The sequence below is a fragment of the Salmo salar genome, chromosome 02 (assembly GCF_965601325.2).
Source record: "Salmo salar chromosome 02, fSalSal1, whole genome shotgun sequence".
Classification (NCBI taxonomy): domain Eukaryota; kingdom Metazoa; phylum Chordata; class Actinopteri; order Salmoniformes; family Salmonidae; genus Salmo; species Salmo salar.
This window is the reverse complement of record NC_138292.1, coordinates 50,705,965-50,731,622: the sequence shown is the minus strand read 5'-3', so window position 1 is coordinate 50,731,622 and position 25,658 is coordinate 50,705,965. Positions and strand designations below refer to the sequence as shown.

The following is a 25,658-nucleotide window of genomic DNA, read 5'->3' as shown; positions in this document are numbered from 1 at the left end:
TTAGACCTAGAAAAAAACATGACATTTGTTTTCTTAGCGTTTAAAACAAGTTTAAGCTGTAAAAGAGACCCCTGTAGTATCCTAAAATCAGACTCCAACTGCATTAAAGCTTGGTCCGCTGTTGGAGCAATAGAGTACATCACTGTGTCATCTGCATATAAATGGAATTTACAATATCTGACATCATCACCAATGTTGTTTATATAAAGTGAGAACAATAGTGGGCCAATTATTGAACCCTGAGGGACCCCTTTAAGTAACTGTAAGGAGTCAGACTTGACCCCGTCGACCATGACGGCCTGAGTTCTATCTTTAAGATAGTCATAAAACCATCGGCAGGCATCAGTGCCCACTCCTATAGATGACAGCTTACTCAAAAGGATAGCATGGTCTACAGTGTCAAAAGCTTTTGACAAATCTACAAACAACGCAGCACAGTGCTTTCTATCATCTAAGGCATTTGCAATATCATTTACAACAAGCATAGTGGCCGATGTGGTACTGTGTTTAGATCTAAAACCAGATTGATTGGTGCTAAGAATACTGTTAGCAGAAAGAAAAGACTGTAACTGTTTGTTGACTATAGATTCTAGGATCTTTGCCAGACAAGGGAGCCTAGAGATGGGTCGATAGTTATCCAAATCACTACCGTCACCTCCCTTATGTAATGGCAGAACAAAAGCTGCTTTCCACACCTTAGGGATAATTCCTGTGCTTAATGTTAGATTAAAAATGTGTGTCACTGAACCAGCAATGATAGGTGCAGCACACTTAAGTAAGAACGGGTCTAAATTGTCAGCGCCTAAGGATTTCTTAGTATCAATATATGAGATGGGTGATGGAAGATTTACACACAATTAAAGTGACTAAGATACCGTCAAATAGTGTGGAGTGCAGTTCATACATATGAGATGAGTAATGCTAGATACGGAACATTATTAAAGTGGCTAGTGATCCATTTCTAAAAGTGGCCAGTGATTCCTAATCTATGTCTATAGGCAGCTGCCTCTGATGTGCTAGTGATGGCTGTTTAGCAGTCTGATGACCTTGAGATATAAGCTGTTTTTCAGTCTTTAGTCCCAGCTTTGATGCACCTGTATTGATCTTGCCTTCTGATCTTGCCGAGTGGGGTGAACAGGCAGTGGCTCGGGTGGTTGATGTCCTTGATTATCTTTTTGGCCTTCCTGTGGCATCGGGTGCTGTAGGTGTCCAGGAGGGTGGGAATTTTGTCCCCAGTAATGCGTTTTGAGGCTATACAGTGTTTGTTTTCAACTAAAACAAGCTTAAATTTTGGGTTCTGATGGTGTACGACAGTTGAGCTAAGCTCATGAGGCATATAAAAGATTCTTAAAGAATCAATGGGTAAACATTTATTTAATAGTCCTAAAAAGGATGTTGCAATCGCAGAAAGTGCTGTAGTATGTGCTTCAGTTTCCACATAGCAACTCTTATTTACTATTAGCCTGTGGTTTGTGTTCTTAGAACTCGACCATGCTTATTACTCAAATAAACTTGGACAGAGGAACCCACCTAACTCTTACAGGCTCAACCGTTTTTATGTTTTATCTTCGAAATCTTGTTTAGATCTACCTCACTTAAAGTGCCTTTACACATTACTCTTTAGCCTTTTAATAATCTATTGCACAAGCATGTAATAAAAATGTGATAATGTCTTGTGTCATGCTTGTCTGAGGCAAATGGCACCGTATGCCCATATTTGGGACGCAGCCTAAATGTGTTGTCTGTCTAGTGTTTGTATGTCAGTTCATATCAGATGCACCACTTTAGCCCTGAATCTAATTGTCCTAAGGGGATGGATAAAGTTGTATCTTATCTCATCTCAGATAACATTTTCCCCAAGCCAAGCCAACTCCTATTTTATTCAACTGCTATTTGGCTCGAGAGGGAACAACCACAGCAGGATATGTATTTTTTTAAAATAATTGAGTGCTATGATTAATTTGTTTTACTCGATTGCATTTCTCATAATGCAATCTTTCTGACGTGGATTTTCTTGACTGAATCTGGCCCATAGTCTCCTACAGTTAGTCTGGTCCCAGATCTGTTTGCGTTGTCTCGCCAACTGCTATGGTCATTGCCCCATCAATAACCATAGGAGTTGGCAAGACCGCACAAACAGATCCGAGACCAGCCTATCCTACAGTATGAACTCAGCTTCATTGTTGTCCCCTGATGTTTTCCCAGCATCCCTTTGTCTCGCAACCTCTAAGTCGCACGCTGGCCATTGAGCTCTTGGACAAGGCCAGCAACCCGGACCACTCCTCCTACGACGACCACTTAGATGATGAGCCCGAGGAGCCCGAGGAGGTACAGTACCGCTGCAGACACTCACAGGACACATCCTCCTTTAATCAAAACCGGTAACCTTTGCTAGTCTGTTACTACTACCTTTCCAACTCCTTGTCACTCAGTGTCAATTCAAACATTTTGCATAACTATTCCATAAGGAGTTGGCAAGATAGCAGAATCAGACTGGCACCCAGGCTTGGTTGCCTCTGAAGTTGCCATTTTTAAATGGTGACATCAATTCTCACAGCGGAATAGTAATAATTTAGATTTTTTTTTTGTCTTATCCTGTTTTCCTGGTTACTGGTTTTGATTGATCAAGGCCCTAAATCATTTTAATTGACTATAAAGGACGATCACTGGTTATAGAGCATCTATTGTACTTTGTCATACAGAATATTTTGTCACTGTAGGTTTTAGGGGTCAATTTAGTCTGTGTATAATGCACAGCAAGAGTTTGACGGGAGTGCTTTTGCTATTCAAAGCCACAGTATTCACACTCAGCAGTACTTTTATCGTTGTCAATATTATACTAGAATACACTGACTGAACAGTCTGTCTTGTTCATTGGCACACTTAAATGCATATTTGTTAGACAATTACAGAATGTATAATATTATACAGCGTCTATATATTTTTGTTTGAATTTTAAAGACGTATTTGCCTTAGCATAAGCATTAATTAGCCTCTTAGCTGCCTGCAATTTTTTTTTTTTACATTTCCTCAAAACATCGTCTCATCAAATGTACGCATAACTCATTCCAAAAAGTTGCACTGTCACTTTAGCTGGCAGTAGTCACATTGTCAAAGGCCCATAATAACTGACTGTAGGTGTTGACTCTGTGCCTTAAAGGAATTCTTTAGGCCATTTCACCCCTTGCCCTGTCCTCAACTGCTCCGGGGTAAAGTTTCCCCTAGGTACAGATCTATGATCAGCTTCCCCCAAGCCTAACCTTAACCATTAGTGGGGGAAATGCAAAACTGACCGAAGATCAGCATCTAAGGGCAATTTCACCCTACTCCTCTCATCAGTTGGGCTGAGTGTCTCTGCCTCTCTCCTTTGCCCTTAGTTGAAATACAAGAGGGTGCTTTGGCTCATACTGGGGTGTGTTTCAACCCATTGTCCCCTATCTCTGCGACTCCCACGCTTTTCCGTTGGCAGAGAGGTACCGTGTGTGTGTGTGTGTGTGTGTGTGTGTGTGTGTGTGTGTGTGTGTGTGTGTGTGTGTGTGTGTGTGTGGTGTGTGTGTGTGTGTGTGTGTGTGTGTGTGTGTGGTGTGTGTGTGGGGGTGGGTGGGTGGGTGGGTGGGTGGGTGGGTGGGTGGGTGGGTGGGTGGGTGGGTGGGTGGGTGGGTGGGGGGCGGGCGTTGTGGGCCTATATGGGTGTGTTTGCTTGCTCTGGTAATTGAGATTGTGTGCACACAGACATAGATGTGTGGTTCGTTTTTTTTTACGTTTGTGCATGGGAAGTGTGTTCGGGTGTAACATCAGAAATGAGCATGTGCTGAAATTGTTTGATGTGGAGAATAATGTGATACCATTGGGTCCTTGCTAAAGCTAAAATGTATGATACATTTTACCATTTGAGTACTTAGTCCCACTTTACAGTGGGTGACCATAATAAATATTTACATCAGGTAGTATAATTACAGTGTAGATACTGTAGATCTGCATGTAAATACAAAGGTATCGGGGACACTTATTGTAATTTGGGACCAAAACGCTATTTGTCTTTAACGGTAGACCCGTGTGGATCAGTTGGTAGAGCATGGCGCTTGCAACTCCAGGGTTGTGGGTTCAATTCCCACAGGGACCACTACGAAAAAGTATGAAAATGTATGCACTCACTACTGGATAAGAGCATCTGCTAAATGAATAAAATGTAGACAAGAATGGTCCTATATTTTATCCCAAGATTAAGTTGTGCTGGTGAAGCTCCTTCAACCACCCTTGGCTTGCGACGGTTTGGCTCTAAATGCTTTTAGTCTCTTCTTCAAAACAACCAGGCATTGAAGGACGTCCTTCAACTGCCATTTTGTGCCCTGGAAATGTTAGTTCCACTGTGAGCCCTTCACATAAAGTAAAGTGCATGTCCTCTGATGCACGAGGGAGGACACACTGCTAAATAAATAACAGTGGAAGCCATCCTGGGACTACCTTGGCTGCCCCCGAATGTCACCCTGGTCCCTACATAGTGCACTGCTTGGGCTGTGCTCATAATTAGTGCACTATATAGGAAATGGGCAGCCATTTGGGACGGACCCCTTTCTTATAGTCGTGACACAGAAGAAGACTGGCAGCCAACTAATGATTTTCCCCACATGGATTAGTGGAAGGGAGGATATCAGGTTGACAACCCCCCCTCGAAGGGTCATTTTCATTACACATGTGTCATCAAAGTGCGACATTCAGTGGTGTTATTTTTACACCAGCCTTTTTAATCAGGGAAATGTGGAAGGTTGCCAGGAAGGCGTGACTCACTTGTGGATTGTGTCCCAAATGGAACCCTATTCCCTATATGATGCACTACTTTTGACTAGGGTCCATAGGGGTCTGGTCAAAAGTTGTGCACTATAAAAGGAATAGGGTGCCATTTGGGACGTATATTCCCCTGCCAAGATGGTTTGAATTCTTGTTCTTCTCTCATTTGAATTCTTGTTCTTCTCTCCATCGTTATCGCTGATTGTCGTTACATTATACTGGTCTTACCAGAGAGGAAGAGACGAAGCGAGAGGTTTCACTCTCGTCAAAATCTAAACTTGTTGCCTGCCTTCCGCCAATGGGACAACTCCTCCCATTGTTAGGAAGGAGACATGGGCATCTCATCATTATATACAGATCTCTGATCTTACCTCTTGACGCTATATACAGTGCATTTGGAAAGTATTCAGACCCCTTCCCCTTTTCCACATTTTGTTACGTCACAGCCTTATTCTAAAAAAATGTCCTCATCAATCTACACACTAACCCATAATGACAAAGCGAAAAAAGGTTTTTAGAAATGTTTACACATTTTATGAAAAATAATAAACATAAATACCTTATTTATATAAGTATTCAGACACTTTGCTATGAGACTCGAAATTTAGCTCAGGTGCATCCTGTTTCCATTGATCATACTTGAGATGTTTCTACAACTTGATTGGAGTCCACCTGTGATAAATTCAATCGATTGGACATTATTTGAAAGGCACACACTTGTCTATATAAGGTCTCACAGTTGGCAGTGCATGTCAGAGCAGGATTGTGTCGAGGCACAGATCTGGGGAAGGGTACCAAAACATTTCTGCAGCATTGAAGGTCCCGAAGAACACAATGCCTTCCATCATTCTTAACCTCTCTGGGACATGCGGAGGTGTCACAAAAACCGGAAATACAGCTAAAATGAATCACTAACCTTTGATGATCTTCATCAGATGACACTCCCAGGACTCAATGTTACAAAATACATGTATGTTTTGTTCGATAAAGTTCATATTTATATCCATAAACCCCATTTTACATTGGCGCGTGATGTTCAGAAAATGTATTCCCACCAAAACTCCCGGTGAATGAGCACATGAATTTACAAAAATACTCATCATAAACGTTGATAAAATTTACAACAGTTATTGAAAGAATTATAGATACACTTCTCCTTAATGCAACCACTGTGTCAGATTTTAAAATAGCTTTACGGCGAAAGCACATTTTTCAATATTCTGAGTACAGAGCTCAGCCATCAAAGCAAGCTATACAGTTACCCGCCAAGTTCTGGAGTCAACTAAACTCAGAATTAGTATTATAAATCTTCCCTTACCTTTGCTGATCTTCGTCGGAATGCACTCCCAGGACTCCCACTTCCACAAGAAATGTTATTTTTGTTCGAAATACTCCATATTTATGTCCAAATACCTCCTTTTGTTCACTCGTTCAGATCACTATCCAAAGGCATAACGCGCGAGTGTAAAACCAGAGACAAAAAGTCAAAATGTTTCATTACAGTTCGTAGAAACATGTCAAACGATGTTTACAATCAATCCTTATGGTCTTTTTAACATAAAACTTAGATAATATTCCAACCGGACAATAGCGTATTCATTACAGAGGAAAAAGAAGGAGCGGTGCACCAACGTGGCTGCGCAGTAAACAACTCACTGGTCCCAGGCAGTCCACTGATTGACTGAGCTCCTATTCTCTGCCCAGTAACAGTGGACGCATGAAACAAGTTTCTAAAGGCTGTTGACAGCCAATGGAAGCCTTAGGAAGTGCAAAATGACCCCACAGACACTGTAGTTTGAATAGGGATTAGATAGAAAAACTACAAGTCACTTCCTGGTTGGATGTATTACTCAGGTTTTTGCCTGCCATATGAGTTCTGTTATACTCACAGAAATCATTCAAACAGTTTTAGAAACTTCAGAGTGTTTTCTATCCAAATCTAATAATATGCATATCCTACCTTCTGGGCCCGAGAAGCAGGCAGTTTAATTTGGGCACGTATTCATCTGAATTTCTGAATACTGCCCTCTATCCCAAAAAAGTTAAATGGAAGAAGTTTGGAACCACCAACACTCTTCCTAGAGCAATCGGGGGAGAAGGGCCTTGGTCACTCTGACAGAGCTCCAGAGTTCCTCTGTGGAGATAGGAGAACCTTCCAGAAGGACAATCATCTCTGCAGCACTCCATCAATCAGGCATCTATGTTAAAGTGGTCAGACTGAAGCCACTCCTTAGTAAAAGGCACATGAAAGCCTGCTTGGAGTTTGCCAAAAGGCAGCTAACGGACTCTGAGACCATAAGAAACAAAATTCTCATATCTGATGAAACCAAGATTGAACTCTTTGGCTTGAATGCCAAGCGTCACGTCTGGAGGAAACTTAGTACCTTCCTTACGGTGAAGCGTGGTGGCAGGATCATGCTGTGGGAATGTTTTTCAGAAGCAGGAACTGGGAGACTATAGCATTTAGGGAAAGATGAACAGAGCAAAGTAAAAAGATATTTAATGAAAACCTGCTCCAGAGTGCTCAGGACCTCAGACTAAGGCGAAGGTTCACCTTCCAACAGGACAATGACCCTAAGCAAACAACCAAGACAACGCAGGAGTGGCTTCGGAAACAAGTCTCTGAATTCCCTTGATCCAGCCAGTGCCCGGACTTGAACCCAATCGAACATCTCTAGAGAGATCTTAAAATAGCTGTACAGTGACACTTCCCATTCAACCTGACAGAGCTTGAGAGGATCTGCAGAGAAGAATGGGAGAAACTCCTCAAATACAGATTTGCCAAGCTTGTAGTTCCATTCCCAAGACGACTCAAGGCTGTATATTGATGAGGGGGAAAAAACTATTTAATCCATTTTAGAATAAGGCTGTAACGTAACAATGTGTAAAAAGTGAAGGGGTCTGAATACTTTTTCTACACACCCCTTGCACAGTCTTCACATTTTGCTGCCTTAAAATTACATATAAAAAGGGATTACACTGGAATTTTTACCTACAGATCTACACAACCTACTCCACATTTGATAGATGATAGAAACATTTCTAAATTAATTTAAAATAAAAGAACGAAGATGTCTTGATTGCGTGTGTCTTCACACCCCAGAGTTAATACTTGGGGGAAGTACCTTTGGCAGCCATTACAGCTGTGAATAATATTCTACCAACTTTGCACAACTCTTGGGACAACATATGTCCATTATTTTTGTCAAAATTCCTTAAGCTCAGTAAATTTGGTTGGGAATCAATGATGGACAGGATTAATTAAACCTCGTCTCTGATTTTCAAGCAAATTTAATTCAGGACTGAAAATAAACCACTCAGAAACACTCAGCACCTCTTGGAAAGCCATTCCGTTGTGTCTTTGGTATAACAATGTGTGTAATTGTCTCGCTGAAAAATATAACTCCACCCCAGGGTTAGGTTTTCAGAAGACTGAGGCTGGTTTTCCTTTTTACCTGGGCTTTGTTCCTTTCATATTTATTTTGATCCTGACAAATTCCCCAGTCCCTGCCAATGACCAGCATACCCATTACATAAAGCTGCCACCACAATACTTTAAAACACAATTTAATCCCTTTTAAAATGTAATTTTAAGGCAGTGTCAGATGCATACAAGCACATTGAAATAATATCAAACACTTTCATAAACGGTACTGTAGGTGGTATGTATGTCAGAATGCCTGCATCAAACAATGCTACATTTTTGCCTTGTGACTAATGTATTCCTAGCCTGGTCCCAGATCGGTTTGGGCTGACAATGACCATAAAATTTGGCAATACAGCACAAACCGATCTGGGACCAGGCTAGTTAGTGTTGTACTGTTTCCCTCACTCCACTTTATCTGTTTTGACAGCCCCCTATATCTGTGCCGCATCGGATTCGCTCTGGGAACACACGAGAAGGGAAGACCCTCTCTGAGATCAACTGTGAGTGTCTTCAGTAGCATTTTACTTAATCCCTCTGGTATAAGACTGTTATAAGAGTGACATTAGCATGCCATAGTATGTCATAAGCAGTCATGACTAGGGCAGTTAGGGTGAATGTATTACCACCACACCGGCGGTCACGAGTCATGAAGGCAGTCTAATTCCACGTGACTGTTTAGTCACAGTAAATTAGGCTTCTCCCAGCCCTGATGCTGCCGATGGTCATTAGTAGCCTACCAAACTTGCTAACTGCCTGGTACTCAACACTCTGTTGTCCCTCTAATCTCTCTGACATCAATGCAAATGTATTTAAAAATCTAATCAAACACTTCATGAGAGCCCATGAGCTAATTTTGAGCAACATTTCAGTAGGCTATGCAATTGTGCGTTAAAACAGAGTAATGGCCTCTAATAAAAACAGGAGGATCAGCATTCTATAGGCTAGGCCTACTATATTTATTTCTCAACTTTCTTAGTATTAAGCACATTGCTTATATTTACAACAGGAGTACCTGGCTGGCATGAAAATAAACCACGGGGAAAAGTGTCCTCCATTCGCAATTTAAGTGCATAGACTACATGTATTTTTTCCTGCCGACCCTGTTTCGATACAGCTGCATGATTATGGTCCATTCTAAATCAAAACATATTTCACACATATATTATTTAGTATATGTAAAGACTATATTAAATCAAGAATAGTCTGATGGGTGACAATATTAGCCTATTACTTGTGAATTATATATTATCACTTGTGAATGATACCCAGCATAAGAAACAATGCCTTTTTTTTGCTACTTTTTGAATCATAGTCACAATCGCCATGTAGCCTAGCCCATAGGCGTATATGTTTTAAGGTTTGTATCACAACTAAAGTGGCCAAATAACTTCTTAAAATTAAGCACATTAATCCGCTTTATAAGGGGTGTAGAGCCTAACTGGCATACATAAGCAGCGCGTGAGTTTCAAGTTTGGGGAAGGTCATTTTCACCTTAAAAATGCTCCTTTATAATAAAAGCATTACGTGCATAATCGCATTTGCGGTCATTTTTGATAATGGTGTTTTCCGCTAATATAACATTCACGCTTATAGCCTACTACCATATACGCATTGCTGCGCTTATAATGTGAAGAAATAGCCTAATAGTTTAGCAACATTTTAAGCTAAACGTTCTAATCTGTTGCGTCAGCCAAATTGCTTAAAAAAGTTTTTTTGATGCTAGTGGTTATATTAATTTGGGATCTATCGCATCCCACAACTGTCCCAGACTATGTTTGGAATATTTATTTCTCGCACAGAATAGAATAGGTTAACCTTTGTACTATGGGGGATAGTAGATTGACATAGGCTAGTGCTTTCACTGTTCGTTAGGCCTACTCATCTTGTTGGCTGACGAAAAGTAAATGTGGACAGTTCTTCCAATATCCTCAATATGCTCCTCGGAATTGGTTAAGGACGCACGCAGGTGCGTCCCCGATGTTTCGGTCTTCACTTGTAGCTTGTGAGAAAGACCCGATCACGTGATGGAGCACGCAGCACTCAGGGAGAAGTGCATAATGGCCACTGGCCGCAAAAGACATGGATTCTTTTAGGGTGCATTACAGCCTCACAAAGGGGATGACGCCGTGAAATTCCTAGGCATTATCAAGTGCTTGTCAAATTGTGAATGAGTGACTGATGTAGTGTGTACAGCCTGCACAAAAAACAATGCAGAGCTCATGAGTCCCATCATGCAGCCTTACAATGTATTAAAAATCAAAACATATAGCCCAACGTTTGTAGAACAATTAAAATTAAATTAATAACTCTAAAATAAGCATATAGGAGGACCTATTTCTTTGTTAACCGCTCAACACAGAATAGCCGCAGGTGCTCACTCCCTCAAATCGTTTGGAAGAAATATCCTTTCTATTTTATTCAGATTTGTTCAATTGTATTCTTCATACTTTAACCTCTTACATCTAGACGTTCCGCTAGCGGAACACCTGCTCCAATATCCAATGATAGGCGTGGCGCGAATTACAAATTCCTCAAAAATACAAAAACTTCAATTTTTCAAACATATGACTATTTCACAGCATTTTAAAGATAAGACTCTCCTTTATCTAACCACACTGTCCGATTTCAAAAAGGCTTTACAACGAAAGCAAAACATTAGATTATGTCAGCAGAGTACCAAGCCAGAAATAATCAGACACCCATTTTTCAAGCTAGCATATAATGTCACAAAAACCCAGAAGACAGCTAAATGCAGCACTAACCTTTGATGATCTTCATCAGATGACAACCCTAGGACATTATGTTATACAATACATGCATGTTTTGTTCAATCAAGTTCATATTTATATCACATTTACATTACATTTAAGTCATTTAGCAGACGCTCTTATCCAGAGCGACTTACAAAATGGTGCATTCACCTTATGATATCCAGTGGAACAACCACTTGACAATAGTGCATCTAAATCTTTTAAGGGGGGGGGGGTTAGAAGGATTACTTTATCCTATCCTAGGTATTACTTAAAGAGGTGGGGTTTCAGGTGTCTCCGGAAGGTGGTGATTGACTCCGCTGTCCTGGCGTCGTGAGGGAGCTTGTTCCACCATTGGGGTGCCAGAGCAGCGAACAGTTTTGACTGGGCTGAGCGGGAACTGTGCTTCCTCAGAGGTAGGGGGGCCAGCAGGCCAGTGGTGGATGAACGCAGTGCCCTTGTTTGGGTGTAGGGCCTGATCAGAGCCTGAAGGTATGAAGGTGCCGTTCCCTTCACAGCTCCGTAGGCAATCACCATGGTCTTGTAGCGGATGCGAGCTTCAACTGGAAGCCAGTGGAGAGAGCGGAGGAGCGGGGTGACGTGAGAGAACTTGGGAAGGTTGAACACCAGACGGGCTGCGGCGTTCTGGATGAGTTGTAGGGGTTTAATGGCACAGGCAGGGAGCCCAGCCAACAGCGAGTTGCAGTAATCCAGACGGGAGATGACAAGTGCCTGGATTAGGACCTGCGCCGCTTCCTGTGTGAGGCAGGGTCGTACTCTGCGAATGTTGTAGAGCATGAACCTACAGGATCGGGTCACCGCCTTGATGTTAGTGGAGAACGACAGGGTGTTGTCCAGGATCACGCCAAGGTTCTTAGCACTCTGGGAGGAGGACACAAGGGAGTTGTCAACCGTGATGGCGAGATCATGGAACGGGCAGTCCTTCCCCGGGAGGAAGAGCAGCTCCGTCTTGCCGAGGTTCAGCTTGAGCTGGTGATCCGTCATCCACACTGATATGTCTGACAGACATGCAGAGATGCGATTCGCCGCCTGGTTATCAGAAGGGGGAAAGGAGAAGATTAATTGTGTGTCGTCTGCATAGCAATGATAGGAGAGACCATGTGAGGATATGACAGAGCCAAGTGACTTGGTGTATAGCGAGAATAGGAGAGGGCCTAGAACAGAGCCCTGGGGGACACCAGTGGTGAGAGCGCATGGTGCGGAGACAGATTCTCGCCACGCCACCTGGTAGGAGCGACCTGTCAGGTAGGACGCAATCCAAGCGTGGGCCGCGCCGGAGATGCCCAACTCGGAGAGGGTGGAGAGGAGGATCTGATGGTTCACAGTATCAAAGGCAGCAGATAGGTCTAGAAGGATGAGAGCAGAGGAGAGAGTGTTAGCTTTAGCAGTGCGGAGAGCCTCCGTGACACAGAGAAGAGCAGTCTCAGTTGAATGCCCAGTCTTGAAACCTGACTGATTAGGATCAAGAAGGTCATTCTGAGAGAGATAGCAGGAGAGCTGGCCAAGGACGGCACGTTCAAGAGTTTTGGAGAGAAAAGAAAGAAGGGATACTGGTCTGTAGTTGTTGACATCGGAGGGATCGAGTGTAGGTTTTTTCAGAAGGGGTGCAACTCTCGCTCTCTTGAAGACGGAAGGGACGTAGCCAGCGGTCAAGGATGAGTTGATGAGCGAGGTGAGGAAGGGGAGAAGGTCTCCGGAAATGGTCATAACAATTATTTTAAGAATTATAGATACAGAACTCCTCTATGCACTCGATATGTCCGATTTTAAAATAGCTTTTTGGTGAAAGCACATTTTGCAATATTCTAAGTACATAGCCCAGGCATCACGGGCTAGCTATTTAGACACCCGGCAAGTTTAGCACTCACCAATATCAGGTTTACTATTATAAAAGTTTGATTACCTTTTGTTGTCTTCGTCAGAATGCACTCCCAGGACTGCTACTTAAATAACAAATGTTGGTTTGGTCCAAAATAATCCATCGTTATATCCGAATAGCGGCGTTTTGTTCGTGCGTCCCAGACACTATCTGAAATGGTAAATCAGGGTCGCGCGCATGGCGCAATTCGTGACAAAAAAAATCTAAATATTCCATTACCGTACTTCGAAGCATGTCAACCGCTGTTTAAAATAAATTTTTATGCCATTTTTCTCGTAAAAAAAGCGATAATATTCCGACCGGGAATCTCCTTTTAGCTAAACAGAGGAAAGTAAACAAAGCTTTCGGTCGACGTGGGCACGAGCCTGAGTCTCACAAGTACTGTAACCAGCCACTACCCAAACGCGCTACTTTTTTTCAGCCAGAGCCTGCAAAGCCACGATTCAGCTTTTTACCGCCTTCTGAGACCCTATGGCAGCCGTAGGAAGTGTCACGGGACAGCTAAGATCCTCACTCTTCAATAAACAGAGACAAGAAGAACGACACCTTGTCAGACAGGCCACTTCCTGCCTGAAACCTTGTCAGGTTTTTGCCTGCCAAATGAGTTCTGTTAAACTCACAGACACCATTCAAACAGTTTTAGAAACTTTAGGGTGTTTTCTATCCATATGTAATAAGTATATGCATATTCTAGTTACTGGGTAGGAGTGGTAACCAGATTAAATCGGGTACGTTTTTTATCCAGCCGTGAAAATACTGCCCCCTAGCCATAACAGGATAAAATAATGCCACCGAATTCGAACCAAATCTTGTCTGCTAAATGAACTAGTGTAGGCCACAGCCATTTGGCATAGCCAGATCAGGACCTAACATAAGGACAACTCAGAATATGCTATTCTGTTCTTCTGAAATATACTACATCTTCTTCATATCATGCTTTTTTAGACCTGTCTAAAATAAATAATATATTTATTGTGAAGGTGTAGGCTATATTACATGGATTTATTAGACTTTTTAAAATGTTCCAAAGGTCTGCATCAGTGGCTTGTAGGTTATGTGTGGAAGCCAGGAGATGCAAAATGTGATTATGTTAATTAACGGTAAATTACCGTGAGACTGACAGTTTATTTGCTTGACAATCACCGGCTGACAGAATTTTGTGACCGCTACAGCCTTAGTCATGACATGTCAAATGATACAACACTGAAACGTTACATGGTTAGATCTTCCGGAAGTTTGAAAACTATCACATTTTTTAAACCTTCTGTTTTGGACTCGACGTGTCAATTTATGGCTCATACATGCATAAATGATCTACAGTCCTCTCCAAGCGGAAAAAGCAACTGAATCCTTACATTCTAACCTGCCATCATTTAGTGCATGAGATTATGCACTCGTGCCTGTCATGTATTGTGCTCTGAAGCAAGTTTTCAAGTGCCTGCATGGCTTAGTTTTGATAGCAGTGAAAATACATGGATCAAATCCATGCATCATAAGTTAGAAAACATCTGAAATTAGAAAACATCTGAAATTAGAAGTTATATATTTATTTTAAAAATTTTTAGTATACTAGCAGACACTCTTATCCAGATCAGCTTACAGTAGCCATTAGGGTTAAGTACCTTGCTCAAGGGCACATTGACAGATTTTTCACCGAGTTGGATCAGGGGTTTGAACCAGCAACCTTGTGTTTTATTTGTATTTTGGAATATATTGTGCAATAGGCTATAAGGTTTATACAAGGCGTGTCCATCCATTCCGTTCGTGAATCGTGAGTGCAACACAACACACACAACTGTAATGCGCTCAAGAAATGTATACTACAAACTTCCCCATGCTTGTTCAATGAACCATAAACAATTAATGAACATGTGCCTGTGGAACGGTCGTTAAGACACTAACAGCTTACAGACGGTAGTCAATTAAGGTCACAGTTATGAAATTTTAGGACACTAAAGAGGCCTTTCTACTGACTCTGAAAAATACAAAAAAAAAGATGCCCAGGGTCCCTGCTCATCTGCGTGAACATGCGTTAGGCATGCTGCAAGGAGGCATGAGGACTGCAGATGTGGCCAGGGCAATAAATTGCAATGTCCGTACTGTGAGACGCAAGAGACAGCGCTACAGGGAGACAGGAATGCTGACAGCGATCATCCTCGCAGTGGCAGACAACACCACCTGCACAGGATCGGTACAGCCGAACATCACATCTGCAGGACAGGTACAGGATGGCAAAAACAACTGCCTGAGTTACACCAGGAATGCACAATCCCTCCATCAGTGCTCAGACTGTCCGCAATAGGCTGAGAGAGACTGGGCTGAGGGCTTGTAGGCCTTGTTGTAAGGCAGGTCCTCACCAGACATCACTGGCAACAACGTTGCCTATGGGCACAAACCCACGGTCGCTGGACCAGACAGGACTGGCAAAAAGTGCTCTTCACTGACGAGTTGCGGTTTTGTCTCACCAGGGGTGATGGTCGGATTCGCGTTTATCATCGAAGGAATGAGCGTTACACCGAGACCTGTACTCTGGAGCGGGATCGATTTGGAGGTGGAGGGTCCGTCATGTTCTGGGGCGGTGTGTCACAGCATCATCGGACTGAGCTTGTTGTCATTGCAGGCAATCTCAACGCTGTACGTTACAGGGAAGACATCCTCCTCCCTCATGTGGTACCCTTCCTGCAGGCTCATCCTGACATGACCCTCCAGCATGACAATGCCACCAGCCATACTGCTCGATCTGTGTGTGATTTCCTGCAAGACAGGAATGTCAGTGTTCTGCCATGGCCTGCGAAGAGCCCAGATCTCAATCCCATTGAGCATGTCTGGGACCTGTTGGATTGGAGGGTGAGGGCTAGGGCCAGAAATGTCCGGGAACTTGCAGGTGCCTTGGTGGAAGAGTGGGGTAACATCTCACAGCAAGAACTGGCACACCTGGTGCTGTCCATGAGGAGGAGATGCACTGCAGTACTTAACGCAGTTGGTGGCCACACCAGATACTGACTGTTACTTTTGATTTTGACACCCCCCCCCCCCCCCCCTTTGTTCAGGGACACATTATTCCATTTCTGTTAGTCACATGTCTGTGTAACTTGTTCAGTTTGTCTCAGTTGTTGAATCTTGTTATGTTCATACAAATATTTACACATGTTAAGTTTGCTGAAAATAAACGCAGTTCACAGTGAGAGGACATTTCTTTTTTTTTGCCAAAAGGCAGCTAAAGGACTCTGATGAGACCATAAAAAACACAATTCTTAGGTCTGATGAAACCAAGATTGAACTCTTTGGTTTGAATGCCAGGCGTCACGTCTGGAATGCCAAGCGTCACGCCCTTCTCCCCCGATTGACTTTCAAGGAGTAGGACATTTGATGTAACTATATAATCAAAGTAGATGGACACCCCTTCAAATTAGTGAATTCGGCTATTTCAGCCACACCCGTTGCTGAGAAGTGTATAAAATCGAGCACACAGCCATGCAGACTTAATAGACAAACATTGGCAGTAGAATGGCCTTACTGAAGAGCTCAGGCACCGTCATAGGATGCCACCTTTCTAACAAGTCTGTTCGTCAAATTTCGGCCCTGCTAGAGCTGCCCCGATCAACTGTAAGTGCTGTTATTGTGAAGTGAAAACGTCTACATTTTTACATTTTAGTCATTTAGCAGACGCTCTTATCCAGAGCGACTTACAGTAGCGAATGTATACATTTCATACGTTTATTATTTATATTTTTTTTGTACTGGCCCCCCGTGGGAATCGAACCCACAACCCTGGCGTTGCACACACCATGCTAGCGTTGCAAACACCATGCTCTACCAACTGAGCCACAGGGAAGGCTATGAGCACAGGCTAGGTCTAGGAGCAACAACAGCTCAGCTGCAAAACGCGTTCTCTGGAGTGATGAATCACGTTTCACCACCGACAGACGAATCTGGGTTTGGTGGATTCCAGGAGAACGCTACCTGCCCCAATGCAAAACTGTAAAGTTTTGTGGAGGAGGAATACCGGTCTGGGGCTGTTTTTCATGGTTCGGGCCAGGCCCCTTAGTTTCAGTGAAGGGAAATCTTAGCACTACAGCATACAATAATATTCTACACAATTCTGTGCTTCCAACTTTGTAGAAACAGTTCCAGCATGACAATTTCCCTGTGCACAAAGTGAGGTCCATACAGAAATGGTTTGCCGAGATCGGTGTGGAGAACTTGAATGGCCTGTACAAAGCCCTGACCTCAACCTCATCGAACACCTTTGGGATGAATTGGAACACTGACTGCGAGCCAGGCCTAATTGCCCAACATCAGTGCCTGATGCAAGTCCCCGCAATGTTCCGTCATCTAGTGGAAAGCCTTCCCAGCAGAGTGGAGGCTGTTATAGCAGCAAAGGGGGACCAACTTCTGTCGTGGAATATTGCTTCAAAAATATAACACTCTTACAAGAACCCTTGAATTCAATATAGACTTTAATACAGAGTAGCAAAGCCGAGCCCTTCCATGAAAAAGACTAAATTCTCATATTACAGAGTCCTATCTTTATAGGATTCTGTCTTTGCATAACGTTTAGAGTCCTATATGTTCCATTCCTTTTATAGCCATTCTGTCTCAGCTCTTCAAAGTGGACAGCCTAAATGCTGCTAATAATGGAAATGGAATCAGTCATGAGTTTTGCTCCCACACTTCATATTAATAACCATGATTATGGAATGAGATATTTGATGAGCAGGTGTCCACAAACTTATGGTCATGTATTGTAGCATTTTCTTGCTCGTTTGCCATATTAGTCTGATGGGACCATACCCTACAATGGGAGCTAGCCTGCAACAACAGAACTTGATAGAGAATGTTTATTGGCAGGTGGAATGAGGTCCAATAAGGTTGCAAGGTTAAAGTGGGAGGTGGGATCAGGTCAGCACCGTATTGTCCAATGAGGTTGCGGGGTGAGCCCAACATGCACACCCCACATGCACTGACGTTGTACGCAATTGTGCACAATGTTTGGGGACCCGTTTTGGGTTGTGAGCGCTACTTTCAAAACTAATGGCTGAAATTATAAAAATCATATTTATTTAAGACTGCATCAAGTGAGTAGCCACAATCTAACATCTACTAAGGTCACTGTGACTGGTTATGACATCTATAATGTCACGTTTATAACAATGTAACGAAAGCTTTTCAAATTTCTTCCTGAGTGGTCCTTCTCATGACCTTTTGTGGTTAAGTATGGAAAACCACTCCTTCCTCTCTCTGCCTCTCCCCCACACTCGCTCCTTATCTTTCCAGCTCTCCTTTTTGTCATTCACTGAGTGGCTGAGCATCACTTCCCAAGAGACTTGAATATTCGCCCTGCATGTGCAAAAGGCGCATGGGGAACTGCTTACTGTTCATTCAGGGACTCTATATCTGAGGGTCTTAATCTTTGCCATTTAGTTTTGACTCAGTGCCCACAGGGATTATATAGGAGGGAAAGTGCCTGCACTAGTAGTTATATGCCCCCGTAAGCGATCTTTAGCGATATTTTGTGCTTATGTTACTGTTCGACGCATGCAGGTTTTCTTTTTATTGCCAGGCCACTGTGACTATATTTCGAAATGTGTTGTGTGTTCATTTCTTAGTTCTGCAGTTTGTTTAATTCTCTGTGTTTCATTTTTTAACACTGATAGTCGATCAAGTCAAGTTTGATCCCCTGCTTAGGAAGGAGACTGAACCTCATCACGAACCAGCAGTGAGTGACTCTCCTAACACACACACACACACACACAAACACACACACAGGCTTGGCCATCAACATTTCACACTTTTCGACCAACCAAATCACGCTTTGCAACAGTAACGACTGTTTAAATTCAGAACCTCACAATTTCCATGGCTACTGCTATTGCAGCTGCTATCATCCCATAACTGTGCATTGTATTTTGGATGAGGCATACTACAGTAATTGGTGACATGTTATATAGACTATATTAACTGTATGTGGTATAATAGCGACGACAGACGCCTCATACAAATATATATTGGAAACCCAGAGCGTGTGCTCCAAATGACACCATATGGTCCCTGGTCAAAGGTAGTGCACTATATATGGAATAGGGTGTCATTTGGGACATACCCACAGTCAACAGATACGAGTTGTAGTTTGTGTGTTGACTTAAAAAAAACGAAGGGGTGAGAGACTCACGTTGTTAAATACATTTTCTAACCCTTCCAATTAAACATCTAACCTAGTCTAAACAGTGTTTGAATGTGTGTGTGAGTGTAAATCAACAATCAGTTATAAAGTCCTGTACACAGTACCTTCCAATCCTCCAGTCTTGAAGTATTCTCTTCTTTAATGCTCTTAACCCAACCTTCATCTCTTCAGAGAACTTAAACACAACTTTTTTTATACTGTGTGTGTGTGATTATTTTTAAATACCTCATGACTGTGAATAATCTGTATTTTCTTGGTCTGTCTACTAAACAGCCCGACTCTGACGGTTTTTTGGACTGTGTGGAAGAACAATACTACACTGCAAGATCTAACATGGTACTTCTGTTCTTATTTTTTGCCCATATTTGACCTCCGTTTTGTGTTGTCTCATCCTCATCGCAGTTCATATGTTGTCAGTTCACGTTTGGATGCTTTTCACTCGGTGAAGCCCTCTGTCTTGCTGCTTTCGTTGGCATCCCATAACACTTTCACTTGTCATTGCATGTGTAACCTTTATTTAACAAGGCAAGTCAGTTAAGAACAAATTCTTATTTACAATGATGGCCTACACATGTAAAGACATAAACCGTGCCCTTGCGACATATACTCCCTTTTGTAATATATAGTTTGCAGCCTATAGTTCCTTTTGGTTATTACAGTGTAATGTATCACTGCACATTTATTAATGCCCTGTATACCTTACAGTATGATCAATTTGTATTCCTACCTGGTTTTGACGTGGATGATGAAATAACACAGTAATATCAGCATGAAAAATCACCAAACGGGTTACAGTGATGAAATATCGTATGTAAGTTCTCCCCTGGCCTATTTTGTAGTAAGTATTTTTTTGACATTCGCTTGTTTTTACATGGGCACAGAAGGGCTTTATTTTTAGGGCTTGTCACAATGCGAAGCGTCTCTTTTTCAAAGAGAGAAAGGTTGAAAGAGAGTGGGATGGTTATCAAAGTGCAACGCCCTATCAATGATGGCAAACTCAGACAAGAGGGAGGACAGGGAGCTGGAGAGATGAGAGAGGGGTTGAGATGGAAATATAGGAATGGAGGTGTTGAGAAAGGGATAGGTTGAGAGGGAGAGAGGGAGCGAGGTTGAGAGAGGGGGAGCGAGGTTGAGAGAGAGGGAGCAAGGTTGAGAGAGAGGGAGCGAGGTTGAGAGAGAGGGAGCGAGGTTGAGAGAGAGGGAGCGAGGTTGAGAGAGAGGGAGCGAGGTTGAGAGAGAGGGAGCGAGGTTGAGAGAGAGAGAGAGAGGTTGAGAGAGAGAGAGAGAGAGGTTGAGAGAGAGAGAGAGCGAGGTTGAGGAGAGGTTGAGAGAGAGAGGCGAGGTTGAGAGAGAGAGCGAGGTTGAGAGAGAGAGCGAGGTTGAGAGAGAGAGCGAGGTTGAGAGAGAGAGCGAGGTTGAGAGAGAGAGAGCGAGGTTGAGAGAGAGAGAGCGAGGTTGAGAGGAGCGAGGTTGAGAGAGAGCGAGGTTGAGAGAGAGAGAGCGAGGTTGAGAGAGAGAGAGCGAGGTTGAGAGAGAGAGAGCGAGGTTGAGAGAGAGAGAGCGAGGTTGAGAGAGAGGTTGAGAGAGAGAGGTTGAGAGAGAGAGGTTGAGAGAGAGAGGTTGAGAGAGAGGGTTGAGAGAGAGAGGTTGAGAGAGAGAGGTTGAGAGAGAGAGGGAGAGAGCGAGAGAGAGCGAGGTTGAGAGAGAGAGAGAGAGAGAGCGAGGTTGAGAGGGAGAGAGAGAGAGAGCGAGGTTGAGAAGGAGAGAGAGAGAGAGCGAGGTTGAGAGAGAGAGAGAGCGAGGTTGAGAGGGAGAGAGAGAGAGAGCGAGGTTGAGAGGGAGAGAGAGAGAGCGAGGTTGAGAGGGAGAGAGAGAGAGCGAGGTTGAGAGGGAGAGAGAGAGAGCGAGGTTGAGAGAGAGGAGAGCGAGGTTGAGAGGGAGGAGAGCGAGGTTGAGAGGGAGAGAGAGAGGTTGAGAGGGAGAGAGAGAGAGCGAGCGAGGTTGAGAGAGAGAGCGAGGTTGAGAGAGAGAGCGAGGTTGAGAGAGAGAGAGCGAGGTTGAGCGCGAGGTTGGGCGCGAGAGAGCGAGGTTGGGCGATTGAGAGAGAGCGAGGTTGGGCGATTGAGAGAGAGCGAGGTTGAGGGATTGAGAGAGAGCGAGGTTGAGGGATTGAGAGAGAGCGAGGTTGAGGGATTGAGAGAGAGCGAGGTTGAGGGATTGAGAGAGAGCGAGGTTGAGGGATTGAGAGAGAGCGAGATTGAGGGATTGAGAGAGAGCGAGGTTGAGGGATTGAGAGAGAGGTTGAGAAGTAAAGAGGTTGAGAAAGTGAGAGATGTTGAGAGAACAAGTGATAGAAAGAGCAATTGAGAGAAAGAGGTTGATGGGGAAGTGTCATTGTTTGTCCCATCGGGACGTTCAAACCGTAGTGAGATGCAAGTCTCTCCGAGTTGGACAGGGGAGTGCTGCCTAAGCGCCCGCTGCAGATGCTTTTTGTAACAAACGGTATATACAGCAATCATACAACAGCTGCACCGCGGTAAAACAGGCCTCTGCTTAGCCACACAACCTCCTCACATCCTCCCCACAACCTCTGCATGAATGTGTTGTGATGTGGTAACATCCTTTTTTAAAGGATTTATTAAGTGTTTCCCGTTAGGCCATACCGCAGAAATGTGCCCTGAGATGGCGTTTTGGAATTATCATATTGTAATATGGAATTTAGATGATGCTTTTATCTAATCTAAAGATACAATTATGCACTCATCTTGCGCATATATTTAGTTGTACATATATGTTGTAGTTGTACATATATATTGCCATTATTCACTGTCATAATGTAGATACTAAAGACGGTAGCTTAACAATTTCTTAAATGCACCCTCTGAGATTCTGTGTACATTGGGTGCAAAGCTGACACCCTGTGTGTCCCAAATGGCACCATATTCCCTGTAGTGCACTACTTTACTGCACAATATAGGGGATAGGGTGCCATTTGAGACACAGCCCTGGAATCTCTGTGTGACAGTTATTATAGGGGAAGGAACCGAAGAAAAGCAACGGGGACGGTTATCAAAGCGCATCGCCCTCTCAATGATGGCAGACTCAGACAAGGGGGAGGTTGGCGAGGGATAGAGGAGGGCAGAGAGGTGACAGAGTCACTGAGCCGGAAAGCCTGGGATCTTCTGTCAACTCTCCAGTCTTTACTGTGGAGATAGAGTTTAAGCTCAGAGAAAAGGGTTAAAAAGGCCTTTGCCATTTGTTTACCCCCTCCTACTCTATAAAATCTTGACTAAACTGACAGAATGACCAAGCTTTTTTGATTTATTAAGCAAAGTTTAATCTTTCAAAGAAAACTGTAGTTTAAAACTGAGTTTAAACTGCCGAGCCTGTTTTGTTCTGACTGTAAACTATGTCCTGAATTAGATAACTGCATTATTTCTGAGTTGCTGTGTCATTGTCGACCTTGGTCATTTGTCATCATTGTACTAAATCCTCATAATGTCTCACCTTTTAACGATTGTCTCCATTTGACATGTTGGTGATACCTCAATTAGAGCGCCTGGAAATTAAACCTTAAAAGATGAGTTGTCCCACTTAAAATACTTAGTTGTATCAACTAATAATATATTTAAAGTTTTGTCATATCAACTTGATTTCCTGAGTTTAAGGCTTTGGTCTAACCAATGATGTATCTTATTGGGTGCATCTTATCTTTTAAAATGTATACTGTAAATATTTAAAATAATTTTATAGTGATCATTGTCATAACCAGTAAGGACAAGTATTGTGTCCAGCATAAACAGCTATTTGTTTGGTTCATATACAGTAGCTGCAATTACATGAAGTATCAACCAACATGTATTTTGTTGACGTTCAAACAAACAGCTCAGCAGTCTCTATGGGGGTGCCACAGGGTTCAATTCTCGGGCCGATTCTTCTCTGTATACATCAATGATGTCGCTCTTGCTGCTGGTGATTCTCTGATCCACCTCTACGCAGACGACACCATTCTGTATACCTCTGGCCCTTCTTTGGACACTGTGTTAACTAACCTCCAGGTGAGCTTCAATGCCATACAACTCTCCTTCCGTGGCCTCCAACTGCTCTTAAGTGCAAGTAAAACTAAATGCATGCTATTCAACCAATCGCTGCCCGCACCCGCCCGCCCGTCCAGCATCACTACTCTGGACAGTTCTGACTTAGAATATGTGGACAACTACAAATACCTAGGTGTCTGGTTAGACTGTAAACTCTCCTTCCAGACTCATATTAAGCATCTCCAATCCAAAATCAAATCTAGACTCGGCTTCCTATATCGCAACAAAGCATCCTTCACTCATGCTGCCAAACATACCCTCGTAAAACTGACCATCCTACCGATCCTCGACTTTGGTGATGTCATTTACAAAATAGCATCCAACACTCTACTCAACAAATTGGATGCAGTCTATCACAGTGCCATCTGCTTTGTCACCAAAGCCCCATACACTACCCACCACTGCGACCTGTACGCTCTCGTTGGCTGGCCCTCGCTTCATACTCGCTGCCAAACCCACTGGCTCCAGGTCATTTACAAATCTCTGCTAGGTAAAGCCCCGCCTTATCTCAGCTCACTGGACACCATATCAGCACCCACCCGTAGCACGCGCTCCAGCAGGTATATCTCACTGGTCATCCCAAAGCCAATTCTTCCTTTGGCCGCCTTTCCTTCCAGTTCTCTGCTGCCAATGACTGGAACGAACTGCAAAAATCACTGAAGCTGGAGACTCATATGTCCCTCATTAGCTTTAAGCACCAGCTGTCAGAGCAGCTCACAGATCACTGCACCTGTACACAGCCCATCTGTAAATAGCCCATCCAACTACCTCATCCCCATACTGTATTTATTTATTTATCTTGCTCCTTTAAACCCCAGTATCTCTACTTGCACATTCATCTTCTGCACATCTACCATTCCAGTGTTTAATTGCTATATTGTAATTACTTCGCCAACTTGGCCTATTTATTGCCTTACCTCCCTTATCCTACCTCATTTGCACACACTGTATTAATGACTGTATATTTGTTTATTCCATGTGTAACTCTGTGTTGTTGTATGTGTTGAACGCTTTGCTTTATCTTGGCCAGGTCGCAGTTGCAAATGAGAACTTGTTCTCAACTAGCCTACCTGGTTAAATAAAGGTGAAATAAAAATAAAAATCACCAATCAGCATAGTCTTTGCTTGTGTGTATCCATTACATGCTTAACCAATTAAATTGTTATTATTAAGAGGTATGATGTATTTGCATGCATGCATGCATGAATGAATGACTGCCATAGGGCATGCCAATGAATAGATGTTCACCAACTGAATAAATCAAAAAGCAATCACATTGCATTTCGACTAGAATTACACTATACATAGCACCTCTGCACAACAAAACCTCAATATCACCTATCACTCAAAAGAGATGGAGCTTTAACATGTCATGATTTCATTTCGGTCCAACCTTATTCATTTATTTCTCATTTCTAATACTCATCATCATGCAGTTATAATGACTTTCTGACTCTTGAGGAATAGAACATGCAAAGTGAAATGAAATAAGGCTTCTGTCTTGTAACCGTCTTCATTTCTCCTAGGACTTGCGGATGGATTACGAAGCGGGATCTCCCAAAAGCTCCTTCTTGGGAGGGCATAAGTAAGTGAGACTGCATGCATGGAGGTTTCAACTTTTAATGTCCCGTGCACAAGTACAGTAAAATGCTAGCTCTAAACCCAACAATGCAAGCATTTCGCTACACCCTCAATAACATTGCTAAACGTGTGTATGCGACCAGTAAAACATATTTTTTTATTTGATTTGCAGTAATCGATATCAATGTAGTGAACAAATAACACAACAATTACATATTTAATTTCTTTCATAAACAAAGTTATGCAATGGCCCTGTGTGAAAAATAATTGCCCCCTTACACTCAATAACTGGTTGTACCACCTTTAGCTCCAATGACTCCAACCAAATGCTTCCTGTAGTTGTTGATCAGTCGCTCACGTCGCTGTGAAGGAATTGTGACCCACTCTTGCTTGCAGAACTCCTGTAACTCAGCGAAATGTGTGGTGGTTTTCAAGCATGAACTGCTCATTTCAAGTCCTGGCACATCCTCTCAATTGGGATTAAGTCTGGACTTTGACTAGGCAATTTCTAAACTTCAAATGTGTTGCTTTTTAGCCATTTTCATCTAGACTTGATTGTGTGTTTTGGATCATTGTCTTGCTGTATGACCCAACTGTCATCCAAAACGTTTACTCAAGTTTGACAAGAAGCACGTGGACGATCGTCAAAACTCTTGGAATAATGATCTATGGACAGATTCAAAATATTTACTTTTTGGATGACATGGGTCCCATTATGCCTGGCAAAAACCAAACACTGCATTGGTGAAGGTAGTGTGATGGTTTGGGGATGCTTTGCTGCCTCAGGACCTGGACGACTTGCCTTAATAAAAGGAAATATAAATTCTGCTCTGTATCAGAGAATTCTACAGGAGAATGTCAGGCAGCAAGCTGAAGCTGACGCGCAGCTGGGTCATGCTGCAAGACAACTTTTTTTACAGCACTGCATGTG

General features: G+C 43.0%; 1 protein-coding gene across 4 annotated transcripts in view; it reads left to right on the top strand.

Annotated features, from left to right (window-relative positions):
• LOC106585154 (mitogen-activated protein kinase kinase kinase kinase 3) overlaps positions 1 to 25,658 on the top strand; it is a 117,196-nt gene that overhangs the window by 66,926 nt on the left and 24,612 nt on the right. For all 4 annotated transcript variants that reach the window (XM_014171069.3, XM_045705361.2, XM_082964065.1 and 1 more), the window contains 5 exons: positions 2,206 to 2,328; positions 8,643 to 8,715; positions 18,523 to 18,584; positions 19,323 to 19,385; positions 24,673 to 24,731. In XM_014171069.3, the coding sequence (XP_014026544.2) occupies positions 2,206 to 2,328; positions 8,643 to 8,715; positions 18,523 to 18,584; positions 19,323 to 19,385; positions 24,673 to 24,731 (380 nt within the window). The remainder of the gene's footprint in view (positions 1 to 2,205; positions 2,329 to 8,642; positions 8,716 to 18,522; positions 18,585 to 19,322; positions 19,386 to 24,672; positions 24,732 to 25,658) is intronic.